This window comes from Nicotiana sylvestris, chromosome 5 (assembly GCF_000393655.2).
Source record: "Nicotiana sylvestris chromosome 5, ASM39365v2, whole genome shotgun sequence".
Lineage (NCBI taxonomy): Eukaryota > Viridiplantae > Streptophyta > Magnoliopsida > Solanales > Solanaceae > Nicotiana > Nicotiana sylvestris.
The window spans coordinates 80,477,526-80,491,021 of NC_091061.1; the positions used below are offsets into that span (position 1 = coordinate 80,477,526).

At 34.5% G+C, this 13,496-nt stretch overlaps 1 protein-coding gene across 1 annotated transcript in view; it reads right to left on the reverse strand.

The window, feature by feature from the left end:
• Positions 1-533: 533 nt before the first annotated feature.
• The window catches only part of LOC104233950 (fatty acid amide hydrolase-like), a 59,167-nt gene continuing 46,204 nt past the window's right edge, over positions 534-13,496 (reverse strand). Inside the window, exons 16-20 of the mRNA XM_070174495.1 lie at positions 5,697-5,765; positions 5,401-5,465; positions 3,096-3,157; positions 918-1,013; positions 534-818 (exon numbers count right to left, since the gene is read on the reverse strand). Of these exons, the coding sequence (XP_070030596.1) occupies positions 759-818; positions 918-1,013; positions 3,096-3,157; positions 5,401-5,465; positions 5,697-5,765 (352 nt within the window). The 3' untranslated portion in view covers positions 534-758. The remainder of the gene's footprint in view (positions 819-917; positions 1,014-3,095; positions 3,158-5,400; positions 5,466-5,696; positions 5,766-13,496) is intronic.

Below are 13,496 nucleotides of genomic sequence, written 5' to 3' on the forward strand. Positions count from 1 at the left end.
CTTACCCAGCATTTCTACAAGAGTCTGTTTCCACAGCTCGAACTCGTGACCTCCTGGTCACATGACAATAACTTTACCAATTACGCCAAGGCTCCCCTTCACCTCACAAAATTAAATTAAGTATAAAAATTTTATGTATCTAATTAAATTTTGATTGCTCATCTTCATAGGTTCAACTGATATCCAATTACCTTAACCTCAACAAGCAAGCCAGATGATCCACATTTATCAATAACAGAAACTTATATTTTATTTTTTAATGTATATTACTCAAATTGTTTTTAATAATATTAATATTATTTTGTAAAATACATGATTCGGAATACACGTGCATGGCACGTGCCGAGAAACTAGTATAATTAAAACATAGGGAGTATATGACTCCTACGAAGAACAAATGCATTAGACCATATTGAAGAGGTTATAGGCTTTTGATTTACAGGTATTCATTATCTATTCTTTGCTTTATATTTTAGTAATAGTGTTAACTCCTTAGTTAAGAGATGACCTAGTTTGTTGAATATGATACCGTGTGATGTAAAAGTGAAAAGTTGCATTATATTCATTCGTCGACACTTTAAATACGCTCATTCAATAAAATAAAATAAAAAGCACATGCATGTGGACACCCCAATTGCAATGCTGAACGCAGGCGAGCACGTGCTATACTCATCCAGTCCTATATATAACCAAACATAACATGAAACTAGTGTATGAATCCAGGATATCCAGCCCCCACGATTAAAGGAATTCAACTACTACTTGCCCAATAAATCAAAGAAAACCTCTGGCCTTTTGTATTCAGAGATGCATAATGCCTGAAAAACCAAGAAACGTACGCTATTTCTTAGTACAAAATCCAATTTTAATAATGTAAAATATGATAAAGATGATCAGGGATTCAAACATTCACTTACTTGCATGCCAAAAGCTATATGAATCAGTAAGGATTCATCCCATGGCTTCCCAATAAATTGAAGACCAATTGGCAAACCAGACATATCATAACCAACCTACCCCCAAAAGATTAAAGAATGTATATATCAGTGTACATTTAATAAAAATCTTGACAGTATTGCAACTAATCTTCAAAGGGTGGGGAAGTTTTTAACTGTTGTTAGGATGGGGCAGATGATTTGACAATGGTAAATACTTACCCATATGGGTGTTTACACAACCAATTTATTTAACTTTACTAGTTAAAATTAAAGTAATAATAAATATATACTACCATTTAACCATAGTCAACTGATAAATGTGTATATGTAAGACACCGTCTTGCACTAGTTTAGTATAAGGAATTTTTACCTCCTATAGTAAAGGTTAACACGTTATTTATTTTAAATAAATTTCATTTAAAAAAATTATATTCTATAGATACCTTTCAATATTTATAGCAAAATATTTAATTTTGATTACCTCCTACCCCTAAGCCACTAAATACGCTATTCAGTTATACTATTTTCTTTCTCTCTACTTTGATACATGCCATTGTCTTCCCCCATATTTTGGGCTATTCTCCGGCGCGAACACTCTTGAACTAGACTCCCCATTCTTCCACCAAATCCCTACTGCTGCTTTTCACAAACCAATTGCCAATATATTTTTGGACTTTGACCTCTCTTTATAAAGCTAGAATAACCGAAGTAGATTTATTTGACTTGTGAGAAAGGCATAGGTTGGGAACAAAAATCTTTTGAAAGAATCCAACAACAGCAACTTGTCGCCATTGCTACACAATTCGTCATTGAAGGATATAAGTTAATTCGTCTTTATCAATCAATTCGTCATTGAAGGATATAAGTTTCTGTGATTTCTACCTCTTCTGAGATATGGCATTGAAGGCTTTGACGTTGTTTTTTGCCATTGTGGCGGTCTTATCGGCGGTTGCTTCTGCTCAGGGAGTGACCTCGGCTCCAGCATCATCGCCGGACCAAGGCGGCGTGTTTTCACTACCAGCTTCCGGTGAACGACGGATTCACCGAAAATTAGGGTTTGTTCTTGAACAAAGACGATGGAGTTTGTGGCTGAGCAACTTGATTTTCTGTTAATATATTTCAATGTATTTTCATGTATTCCATTGTATTTATTGTCTTTTTTTTCATTGTACTTCAATGTATCTCGTTGTATTCCATGTATTTGTTGTATTCACTGTCTTTTTTTTCATTGTATTTCAATGTATTCCGTTGTATTCTATGTATTTCATTGTATTCACTATCTCGCTATATGCCATGAATGTATTCATATATTTTTTTTAATTAATATAATTTATGTATTCAAATGTATTATATAATTTCTCGGAAGATTGCTATGTTTTTAGGGTATTTTTCGGTTGAGAATCTTTTTTATAACTGAAAATACAAAATTTGTGTGTTATAATTGAGTTTGTTGAGTTATATTAGGAGTATATTATGTTAATTGATTCACTTTCCTTTTTAAAAACAGTGTAATCCCTATTTCACGCCGTGAATACAACCGAATACAATAATTTGTCCAGCTGCAATCTCATGTTTCACTCCGTGAATACAGTCGAATACAACAACTGATTAGCTGGACTTCCTTGATTCACGCCTATTTTCGCTACTGTATTCATGAATACAATAGCTTAAATACATCAAATACATCTTATAACCACATAAAAGGTATCTATAATCCATAATATAGTAAATGGTATTTATAGATGGCTAATTACTGCTAAAGGATAGTGCTTTATGAAAATTTCTCAACCGTTTGGACATAGGAATTTTTTCATTCTTTTTCGAAATCAATGTTTGGTCATAAAATTTTCAATTTTCACTTGAAGATGAATTTTTTAAAAATTTTAAAAACTCCAAAAAGTTAATTTTCAAAATTTTCACTCAGATCACTCACATAACTTAAAAAACAACCCAAAATTATATTCATGTCCAAACACAACTCTAATTTTCAAATACCATTTTCACTTGAAAAAAAAAATTACTTTTTTTTTTGAAATTTTACAATTCTTATCTCCAAACGCCCACTTATACAGGTAAGTTTTTACCATTTGGGAATTTTCAATGTAGTCCTCAATCTGAATCTAAAAAAATAGATGTAGTAGAAATTGGATAGCATACTGGTATAGTAACAGCAGGCAATCCCAGAAAGTTTCCTGCTATCTGGTATCGAACTAGTGCAGCTGAAACAATAAGGCATATAATCATAACGGGCACAACTGATAACTATTATGACTAAAGGCCACTCTAAAACGTTAGTCAATAAATAAGAACATAAAAAAATGCAATGCTTTAGCGATGTGGAAAGTTTTAATCTTGTTATCCAATTTTTGAAAATCTTCAGCTTTTGAGCTTCAATTGTTTAACAATTTCAGTTACATACAACTTAACTTACTAACTATCAATTGCCATTGCACATGTGTAAGTTCCTACCAATTGTTTATTACGAGATTGCTGCCTGCTAGGAGGTTATATATATTCAGTGCTTACCATTGAATATAGTAATTGTTAAGATGTGAGAATGGAGAAAGAGATGGAGCTCAGATTGAACATCAATGGAAGAATCTAGAGACGTCCATGAAGGGGGGGGGGGGGGGAAGAGGTCTGTATAAGTACAAACTTGTGGAAGAAAAAAAAAATGCTTTTGAGAAGAAGCAAAAACAGTTTTGGAGAAGTAGAAAAAAGTAGCTTCTCTTAAAAAAATACTTTTTTGAAAAGTACTTTTAAGTAAAATGCACTTATAGCCTGTTTGGCCAAACTGCAAAAATCAGCTTATTTTGAGAAGTGTTTTTTCTCAAAAGTGTTTTTTTCAAAAGTACTTTTGGTGAGAAGAAATTAGTCTTTAGCTAATTTATTTGAAAAGCACTTATGAGCAGCAATTAGTGTTTGGCCAAGCTTTTAAAAACCGTTTCTAAGTGTATTTTTCTCAAAAGTATTTTCGGAGAGAAGCTACTTTATTTTGTTTCTCCAAAACAACTTTTGCTTCTACTCAAAAATACTTTTTTCCCCTCTAAAAGCTTGGTCAAACACTTCAACTTTAGAAAGAAATATTTTTTTTTTTGAAAAGAAAAAGTACTTTTGGCTTGGAGAAGCTTGGCCAAACAAGGTATTAGAAGCAGTTTTTGAAAGCTTTGCCAAACACTAAGAGCCCGTTTGGATTAGCTCATTGTAAATAGTTGATAAGGTTGAAGTGCTGAAACTGATTATTTAAATAAACATTTACGTGTTTGGATAGACCTGCTGAAACTGATAATAAGCAATTGATATATTTGATAGAAAGGTGTTGATAAGTCTTTCTCTTGTTAAAAGGACTAAAATACCCTCAAATTTTTTACAAAAGATTATGAATTAAAAAGTTTCTTTGTAGAGAAAATGATAAACAACGAATATGGAATGTAGAGAAAATTTTAAAAACTATTTTGGGAAAAATATTATATAAATTAAAAAATGTTATTAAGGATAAACTAGTAAAAATTTGGGTCAAACTAAAAGTGCTTATAAGCTGAAAAGTCATAAGTTGGGGGTGACCAACTTATGGCTGATTTTAACTTATAAGCGCTTAGCTTATAAGCACTTTGGATGTGTACCGAATGCGTAGAAAAGCCAAAACGTTCTTATAAGCCAGTTTGACCAGCTTATAAGCTTAGCCAAATACCATCTAATTGCTGCTCAAAAGGGCTTTTCAAATTAATTAGCCAAACACAAACTGTTTCTCATCAAAAGTACTTTTGAAAAAATACTTTTGAGAAAAAACACTTGTCAAAATAAATTGATTTTTGCAGCTTGGCCAAACATGCTACAAGCCCTAACTAACTAACTAACTAACTGTACACATTACCAGCTAATTGAATACACTAAAAATACAAAAACACAAAGCACATAAATATACCTTGTATCTCAATAGTAATTGGCTAGAAATTTAAAGGGGTTGATGGTAAATGTAAAAAAAATATTACATCAAGATTGGTTTTTTTATGGATAAAATGTGTGTGATTATAATAATTGTAGTGAGTGATAAACACTGAATTATTTATTAAGCATGCATCTCCTGTTGAATATCTAGTTAATTTATTGTTTTAAAATTCAAGAGGTATGGTGTACAATTTAAACATATATTTGGGAAACTTGCGGGGAAAAGAAACTTTCCATTATTAACCCTAGCAAATGCATCACTTCTTTGTCATCTTAAAGAACGAATGTTTATTTCATGTTTTGATTAAGGAAATGCAAGTCTCTATTTGGTTTTGATTGGGAAACTGATTTCAATAAGAGTTACCAAATAAGTAAAAGGAAAAATTAAAGTCATTATTTTGAACTATGAAAATTTATCTTTTTGTTAAGAGATAGTAACTGTCTTAACAGGATGCATTATGATTAACAGAATATAATGTTCAAAGATGTGACGAAATTTGAGATAGTTTGGTACCTCCATTTATGTAGTCGAGTTCCCCGGTCTCCCGAACATCCTTCTGTATGGTGTAAGCAGTAACCCTATACAAGTATTTGGCACAATGCATAGCAAATCTTTATACTCAATCACAAAAACCAAAAAAAAAACCAAAAAAAAATTACATCACCAGATTACCTAACGTCATCCCCACAATTACACTTATTATATTATATTCATTTATCTTACATGAGAAAATAACATATGCTTCTCATTATTTCTTTTAAATTAGTTGATAATAAGGCTTTTCTTGCGACAAAAAAGTAAATATATACCCTGTTGTTGGTGTAACGATGACATCTGCCTTGGAAAATATTCTTTTGTGAATCTGAAGCTGCCGATTTCTGGAGATAAAACAAAATATTAAAACATGAGCGTTTGATCTTATCAGAACTGGGCACTTAGTTTTAGCTATTTTTTGTTTAAAAAAAAAAAGGAGCAGCACGGACGTATGCAAAGAAAAATGAGACAGCACCTGATTTCTCTAAGGCTTGGATGATATCTCATGTTGGGAAAGTCATGTTGACATGTGCATAGATACAATGAAACAAAAATAACTATTTGTACACGTATAATTTCTATCACCGGCGAAGTTAAAATATTCAATAAGAATATTCAAAGTTTATTTTTTCTTTTTGTTAGTGAACTATGCAAGGGTGTTCAAAATTTATTTTTTATCAATAATCTTACACTATAAACTATAATTTTTCGGCGAAAGGTGTTCAATTGACCACCCTTGACAACACATAACTTCGCCCTATTATTTGATGATGAGGTACCCACGTTGTGAACGAAGACAAATAACTACGTAAATACGTTATTGTATACTCCTTCTATTTCAACTTAGATGAAACACTTTCTTTATTAATCCGTTCCATAAAGAATGACACATTTCTACAATTTGAAATAATTCAACTTTAAACTTTTTATTTTACTCATTTTACCCTTAATGAGAAGTTTTTATTGTTAGGTGTTTGTCATGATTTTCTTATCATATTTGGTTTTTCAATTCCTTGAAGGAAAGGACAACATAATTTTCATAATTAGGTTTTTTATTTCTTAGAAGAAAATTATAATTCTTCCATATTTGGCTAGTATTTTTTCTTGGTGGAGAAGGTTTGGACTTTTATAAATTGAGGATCCTTCTTTCTCATTCAGTAGTATCCATAATGTAGTCATAAAGTGTTTGAGAGTCTTATTTAGGGGGAGAACTTTTCGGGACAAGTGTTAGTGTGTCACTTGTGTTTGCCTCTTCGTGAGGTTGTTCTCTCGATATTTTGTACTCTCTTTTATATTATGGATTGCCCATCTTCGTCGTGGACGTAGGTCAATTGACCGAATCACGTTAAAAATTTGTGTCTCTATTGCTATATTTTCCTTCTATTATTTGATTCAAGATTTTGCTTTACTGGCTTCCGCTTGATACCTAATTATTTCGGTCCCAACAACCGGTATCAGAGTACAGGTTCAAGGGGACAAGTATGACGATGGCAAAGTGATGGTGCAAAACTCGGTTTAACGAAGCACACATAAAAAGAAGCTAGTTGCGGGCTTCGGTTGCCAGTATACTCTAACAATGTGGGTGGCACACAGTGAATCTCAGAAATTGACCCGTGGATCATGGCAATGGGCCACATGAAATTTATTTCGAGAGCTGCAAACAAAGTCCCATATTGGTAGCCAAAAAGACTGGGAGCCTATATATAAGGTGTAGGAATATTTTAATGGTGTGATGCCTTTTGGAAAAAACTATGCGAGTTTGGTCCAAAGCGAACAATATCACACCACGTTAAGAGTATTTTTGGGATGTTTTAGCCCAACAACTGGTATCAGAGCCACATGGGAGCATTGTTAGGTGGTTGTCCTGATTTTCGTACCATATTTGTTTTTTCTATTTCTTGAAGGACAACATATTTACCTTAACTGATTTTTTCTTTTACGAAAAGAAAAATATAATTTTTCCATATTTGGCTAGTTCTTATTCTTGGAGGAAAATATTTTTGACTTCTATAAATTAAGAATCTTTCCTGCTCATTCAGTAGCATCCACAATGTAGCTATATGTGGTTTCAGAGTCTTGTTTAGGGGGGAACTTTTCATGACAAGTATATAGTGCCACTTGTATTTTCCTTTTCGTGAGGTTGTTCTCTCGATACATTATACTCTATATTAAATAGTGGATTGCTCATTTTCTCTCGTGGATGTAGGTCAAATTGACCGAACCACTTTAAATGTTTGTGTCTCTTTTGGAATATTTCTCTTTTGTTGTGTGATGTATCATCGTTCAAGGTTTGCGTTACTAGATTCCGCATGACACCTGATTTTTTTCAGTCCTAACAAGTGGTATCAGAGCGAGGTTCAAGACAGGTTCTTCTTGGTGGGTTCAGTTCTAGTCACAAACTATTTGACGATAACCATGATTTTTTTCTGAGAAATTTGACTAGAATACTATTCACGTTGAGGCAAACTTTGCGGTGGAGATTTGAAGATGCGACATGTTAAAGATTATGTGAACAAGGTGGATCAAGTTTATTTTATAAGAAAATTCAGGCCAAGGGGGAGAATTATTAGGTGTTTGTCCTCATTTTCTTACCATATTTGATTTTCCTATTTCTTGAAGGAAAGGGCAACATAGTTTTCACAATTGGATTTTTCTTTTCTTAGAAGGAAATTAGAATTCTTCAATATTTGGCTAGTACTTTTTCTTGGAGGAAAAGATTTGGACTTCTATAAATTGAGGATCCTTTCTTCTCATTCAATAGTATCTACAATATAGCCATAAGAGGTTTGAGATTCTTTTTAGGGGAAGAACTTTTCGGGACAAGTGTTAATGTGTCACTTATGTTTGCCTCTTCGTGAGGTTATTCTCTCGATATTTTGTACTCTCTTTTATATAGTGGATTTCTCATCTCCGTTATGGACGTAGGTCAATTGACTGAACCACATTAAATATTTGTATCTCTTTTGATATATTTCTCTTCTGTCGTTTGACTTATTGTCGTTCAAGGTTTTCATTACTAGCTTCCGCAACACCTGATTATTTCAATCCTAACATTTATAACCACACAAATGTCATGATTCCACAAAGCTTTTACCCTTAAGCTTTTAAGACCACGAGTTTCAAAAGTCTTTTTTTTCCTTAAACTCCATGCCCAGTCAAATTGTCTCATCCAAATTGATACGGAGGAAGTATGTTTTTATAGGTAATGAAAACATGAGCACCTAATAATATATATTTTTAAGGACAAAGTGTAATGACTCGACCGATCGTTGAGTATTAACATTCAGTTCGGTGGGTTGAGGTCATGAGTAGCTTCATGTGGTGTAATATGACCTGTATTTATCGTCGGTTTTGGTTTTCGAGCAGCTCGAGATTAATTTGGAAGAATTATTCTCATTTTAGAAGCTTTAAGTTGGAAGAATTGACCAAATTTTATTTTAGTGAATTTCACCTCGGATCAGAGTTTTTATGGTTCTGTTGGGTCCGGATGGTGATTTTGAACTTGGGCGTATGTCCAAATTTGAATTTGGATATTTCTAGAAGTTTTTGGCACTATTTGGGGAAAGTTGGCAATTTGAAGATTTGGAAGGTTCATAGGTTTGACTGGAATTTGACTTCGATGTTATTGGGTTCAGATTGTTGTTGGAATATATTAGTTGTGTCATTTGAAACTTGTGTGCAAAAATTGAGGTAATCCCGAGTTGTTTAGGCATGTTCGGCGCAAGTTTGGAATTTGAAAATTTGAAATAGCTTATTAAGCTTGATTTGAGGTGTGAATCATGGTTTTGATGTTGTTATGTGTGATTTAAAGCCCCTAGTAGGTGTGTATTGTATTTTGGGACTTGTTGGCATGTTCAAGAAGGGTTTCAGGGGGCTCGGGTGAGTTCCGGGGTGGTTTCGAACCATTCCTATGAGTTTTGGAAGTTGTTAGTTGCTGGTGTTTCAATAGAGTATTGCGATCGTGGAGCTAGGCCCGCGATCAAGTAGAGGAATTTTGGAGCAGTTGACATTTGTTTATCGCATTCGCAGGAGAGGAATCACGTTTGCGAAGATTGTATGTTGCGTTGGAGAGACTTGTTCTTCGCATTCACATAGGTGGATCGCGATCGCATTTTAGCGAGGGAGCTGGGGATTTTTTGGTAATCGTATTCGCATGGCAGGCGACCCGTTCTCATAGGTATGGCATCAGTGGTCGTCATGTTTGTGGGAAAAGTGTTGCGAACGTGTATTTTGGCAGTGTCCCTCTTAGTGCTTCACGACTGTGAAGTGGGTCCCCCGATCGCGAAGGGTACACTTGAAGCAGCTATATAAAGGTTTATTTTCAGACTTTGAGTTCATTCTAACATAAATTGAGATTTGGAGCTCGGATTTGACCGATATTGCAGAGAATTTTTACCATTTGGATTGGGGCAAGTTTTTTTTACTCAGATTTGATTATTTTACATAATTCTACCTTTAATTTTGGCATTCAATTGATGAATGTAAAAGAGAAAATTTGGGGGGGGGGGGGATTGTCAAAACTTTTCTAAAGTGAATAATTGAGTTTTGACATCGATCCGGAGTCAGATTTCAGTGAAATTAGTATGGTTGGACTCGTAATCGAATGTGTTGTCAGAATTTGTGAGTTTTGTTAGATTTTGGGGTGCGGTCCTGGGTTGATTTTGAATATTTGATTAAAGATTCAACCTTTATCGTTTGGGTTTGATTCCTAAGGCATTATTTGATGATTTTGGATTGCTTTTGGCTAGTTTCGAACCGTTTGGGGGTTGATTCATCCGGAATATCGCTTCTAGTGTATCGATTTAGCATGCTTGAGGTAAGTGTCTTGCCTAACTTTGTTGAGAATTTTTTTTTTACTAAATGTTATTATTTGCTACATGTGGGAGTAATGCATTTATGAGGTGACGAGCGTATATGCATCTGCTAGGGTTTCTATGCTCGGAAGGGGAAAACTATATGTTTTTTTTGTGCCTTGTTGAACTTGGTAATCCCAAATTTATGTTTCGTTTACTTCTATGACTAATAAACTCAATTAACTATGTTAGGAATCATGCTAGAATATAGGACATCTTCAAAAAAGAGTTAATGGTTTGTTTCAAGATGTATTGCATACTTAACTTGATCGTAGTATTACGAACCTATATCTAAATCTGTTATTGTCATGTTACTTAAGATTCTTGTTCCTAATAAAAGATGATGATTGGGCTATAGGGCTATGTTTGGCATGATAGGTATTTCCGTGCGGTTGATATGATATTGGCACGACGAGTATTACCGTGCCGTGTGAAATAAGATTGGCCGGTTGGTTGTTGCCATGTGAGAGAAATGGGAGTTGGAATCTTGTTATGATTACTTGTTCATTAAACACTTACATGCCCTCAACTCTGGTTTCTCTTAATATTTACTATCTTGTAGCTAGGTTATCACTTTCGTGTTCCTTATGTAGTTACCTCTATGTTTCATATTTGGCCTGATAATGTTATACCCATGCTTCTACTTTGTTTTTATTGTTATTCATACGCTTTTACTTGATTTACTTCTGCTACATGTTATCTTCGAATCCACGCCTTTACTGTTATTTACTTGTACACGTTATTTGTCTCTATTTGTTACGTGATTTGCTTATTAGTTGTCTTGACCTATTATATGTCGTAACTTACTACCTGCCTTCATATGTTATATGTCTTTATTTGCTACGCATCTTCACATGTTACATGATTCACTTCTTTAACACCTCTATTTTATACTTGTTTTATTTGATGTACATCCTTTCTCACTTCATGCTCTATACTTTCTTGCTTAGCTAGATTGGGTGACTTTTTGATTGGTTGTGCGTTTATGTTTTGTGGAAGCTTTGATTTTAAAATGTGGGAGATTAGCTCTGGGTGCTATGTTGCTCACCTTACTATGTTTGAGTTTGTATTCCTAGTTGAATTCCGCTTATTAGTTTTCTTGGTGTTACATTATGAACTTTCCCTTGCTTGTTGTTGTGGAATAGTTTCATATGAATCTATATTGATATATGGGATCGAGTTGCACGCCGTAACAGAGAAGATATTATTATGTAGGATTGGGTTGCATGCTGCAACGGATATTAAAATTATTGTGTGGGATCAGGTTGCACGTCGTGTCACAACGGATATTGGTATTATTGTGTGGGATTGGGTTGCGTACCGCAACGAATATTGGTATTGCTGTTTGGGATCGGTTGCACGTCGCAACGGTATTTGTATACATATTTGTGGATCGAGTTGCTCGCCGCAACGGAGACGACATGTTATGATTGTTCTTGATTGTGTTCTATATCTGTGTATAATGATAGGCTATAATTACATATTTTAGTCGCTTATTACACTCTAATGTATTGCACTTTAATTGAGTTTGAACTTTAATCGCTAGTGTTTTGCACTAATCGTGTATTTTATGCCTTGTAGGAGTGATTCCGAGCTATGTAGATATTATTGAATGAATTCAAGTAATTTGGAGTTTTGAAGTCTGAGTAAAAACCCAAGGAATCAAGCTGGGATCATGTTCGGGGATCAACGGATGATAGTCAAGAACGAAACGGAAAATCGAGCGGGCATACAACGCATTGTCTAGTAAAATGCACATAACTTTTCGCTCAAAACTTCTTTTAGGCTCCACAATATATCGTTGGAAAGCTATTTGAAAGGATACAAATTTCGTGTTTTGCATTTTTGCGAATTCCCAATACTGCGGCGCGCGGTGCGGCGCGCCTGTGGAAATTTTCTGCAGCCTGTCAAAATCAGCAATCTTAGCTTTTCCACTGCCGCCCCACATGGCACGTTTCCCCATGTGGCGCAGTAGTGCCAATTTTACAGAGTGGGTGTCCTATTTCGTTCGGGAGAAGGTATTTTCATCTGAGCCCGACCCTATTTGGTATAAATACATGTAAAAATCTAGGTGCTTTATCGAGAGGGTATTCATATGCTATAAAATTCAGTAGAGTTGGTTGCATTCGGGGCCAAGTCAGAGCTGGGTGGCTCTCAATAGCGGTCCGACATACTTTTGACACAGATTTGACCTAAGGAGGCAGATACACAATAGGAGCAAGGCGGAGAATTCTTCTACGAGTTTTTCCTTCCTCTTCCTATTTTTCATTGTTGGTTATGACTCTTAGTATTGTAGTTTTACATACTATTATGAATAGCTAATTTGTTATCTAGGGTTTTGATAGAACCTTTTGTAGGATAAATTCTTGTTATGTTTTTATATAATTAAGCCGTTGGATTTCTCTACTTGTTCAACTACGTATTTACTGTTGTTGATTGAATGGTCATCGATTGACGGTGCCTATTTATTATGTGTTGCTTGAGAAAGGATACATATTTAGGTGGTTGATGAACAACGTCACTCCTAACGTATGTGAGAAATCAATACATCGGGTTTAAGGTTGGTTTAGAAATAACAAAGCCTTGACGTGGCCATAATAAGCGGTTAGATAAAGCCAACTAGCGTAGTTCGAGAGAATATGTCTAGTAAATTGTTGTAGTTGCTCGAGAGAGAATTACGGCACCTAAAGTGCTCACGATCAGTAGAGAATACATTGGCAAAATTGTAGGGAACATAGCTAGAAGGATTCCGACAATTGGGGAAATCATAACTCTAGACCTCCTTAATTTAGTCTCCAACCCTTTGTCTCGTTAGTTGATAATTTTACTGCTTTCTAGTATTTGCTAGTTAATTAGTTAGAAATATAAATCTCAATCTTTATAATTTAGAAAATTGTTTAAACTTGTCTTTTTAGTGATATTAAACAGATATAGCTAAGCCTTAATTCTCTGTGGGATTCGACTCCGGACTTTTAGACCGGATTATATTTGCAGCGACCGCTTATCCTTTTTAGGACTAGAGTTGGGCGTGATCAGTGTAACACTGTGAATTGAGCATATGAAATAATCTGGGGCCCTCTGTCATTTGCGTTTTTGTTTCATTTATTACGTAATTATTTGTGTCTCTTTATCATATTCTCTTTCTGCTTATTATCTGCACAGGTAAAATATTGAGAGAGTATCTTTTGACTTAAAATCTCATCACTACTTCACCGAGGTTAC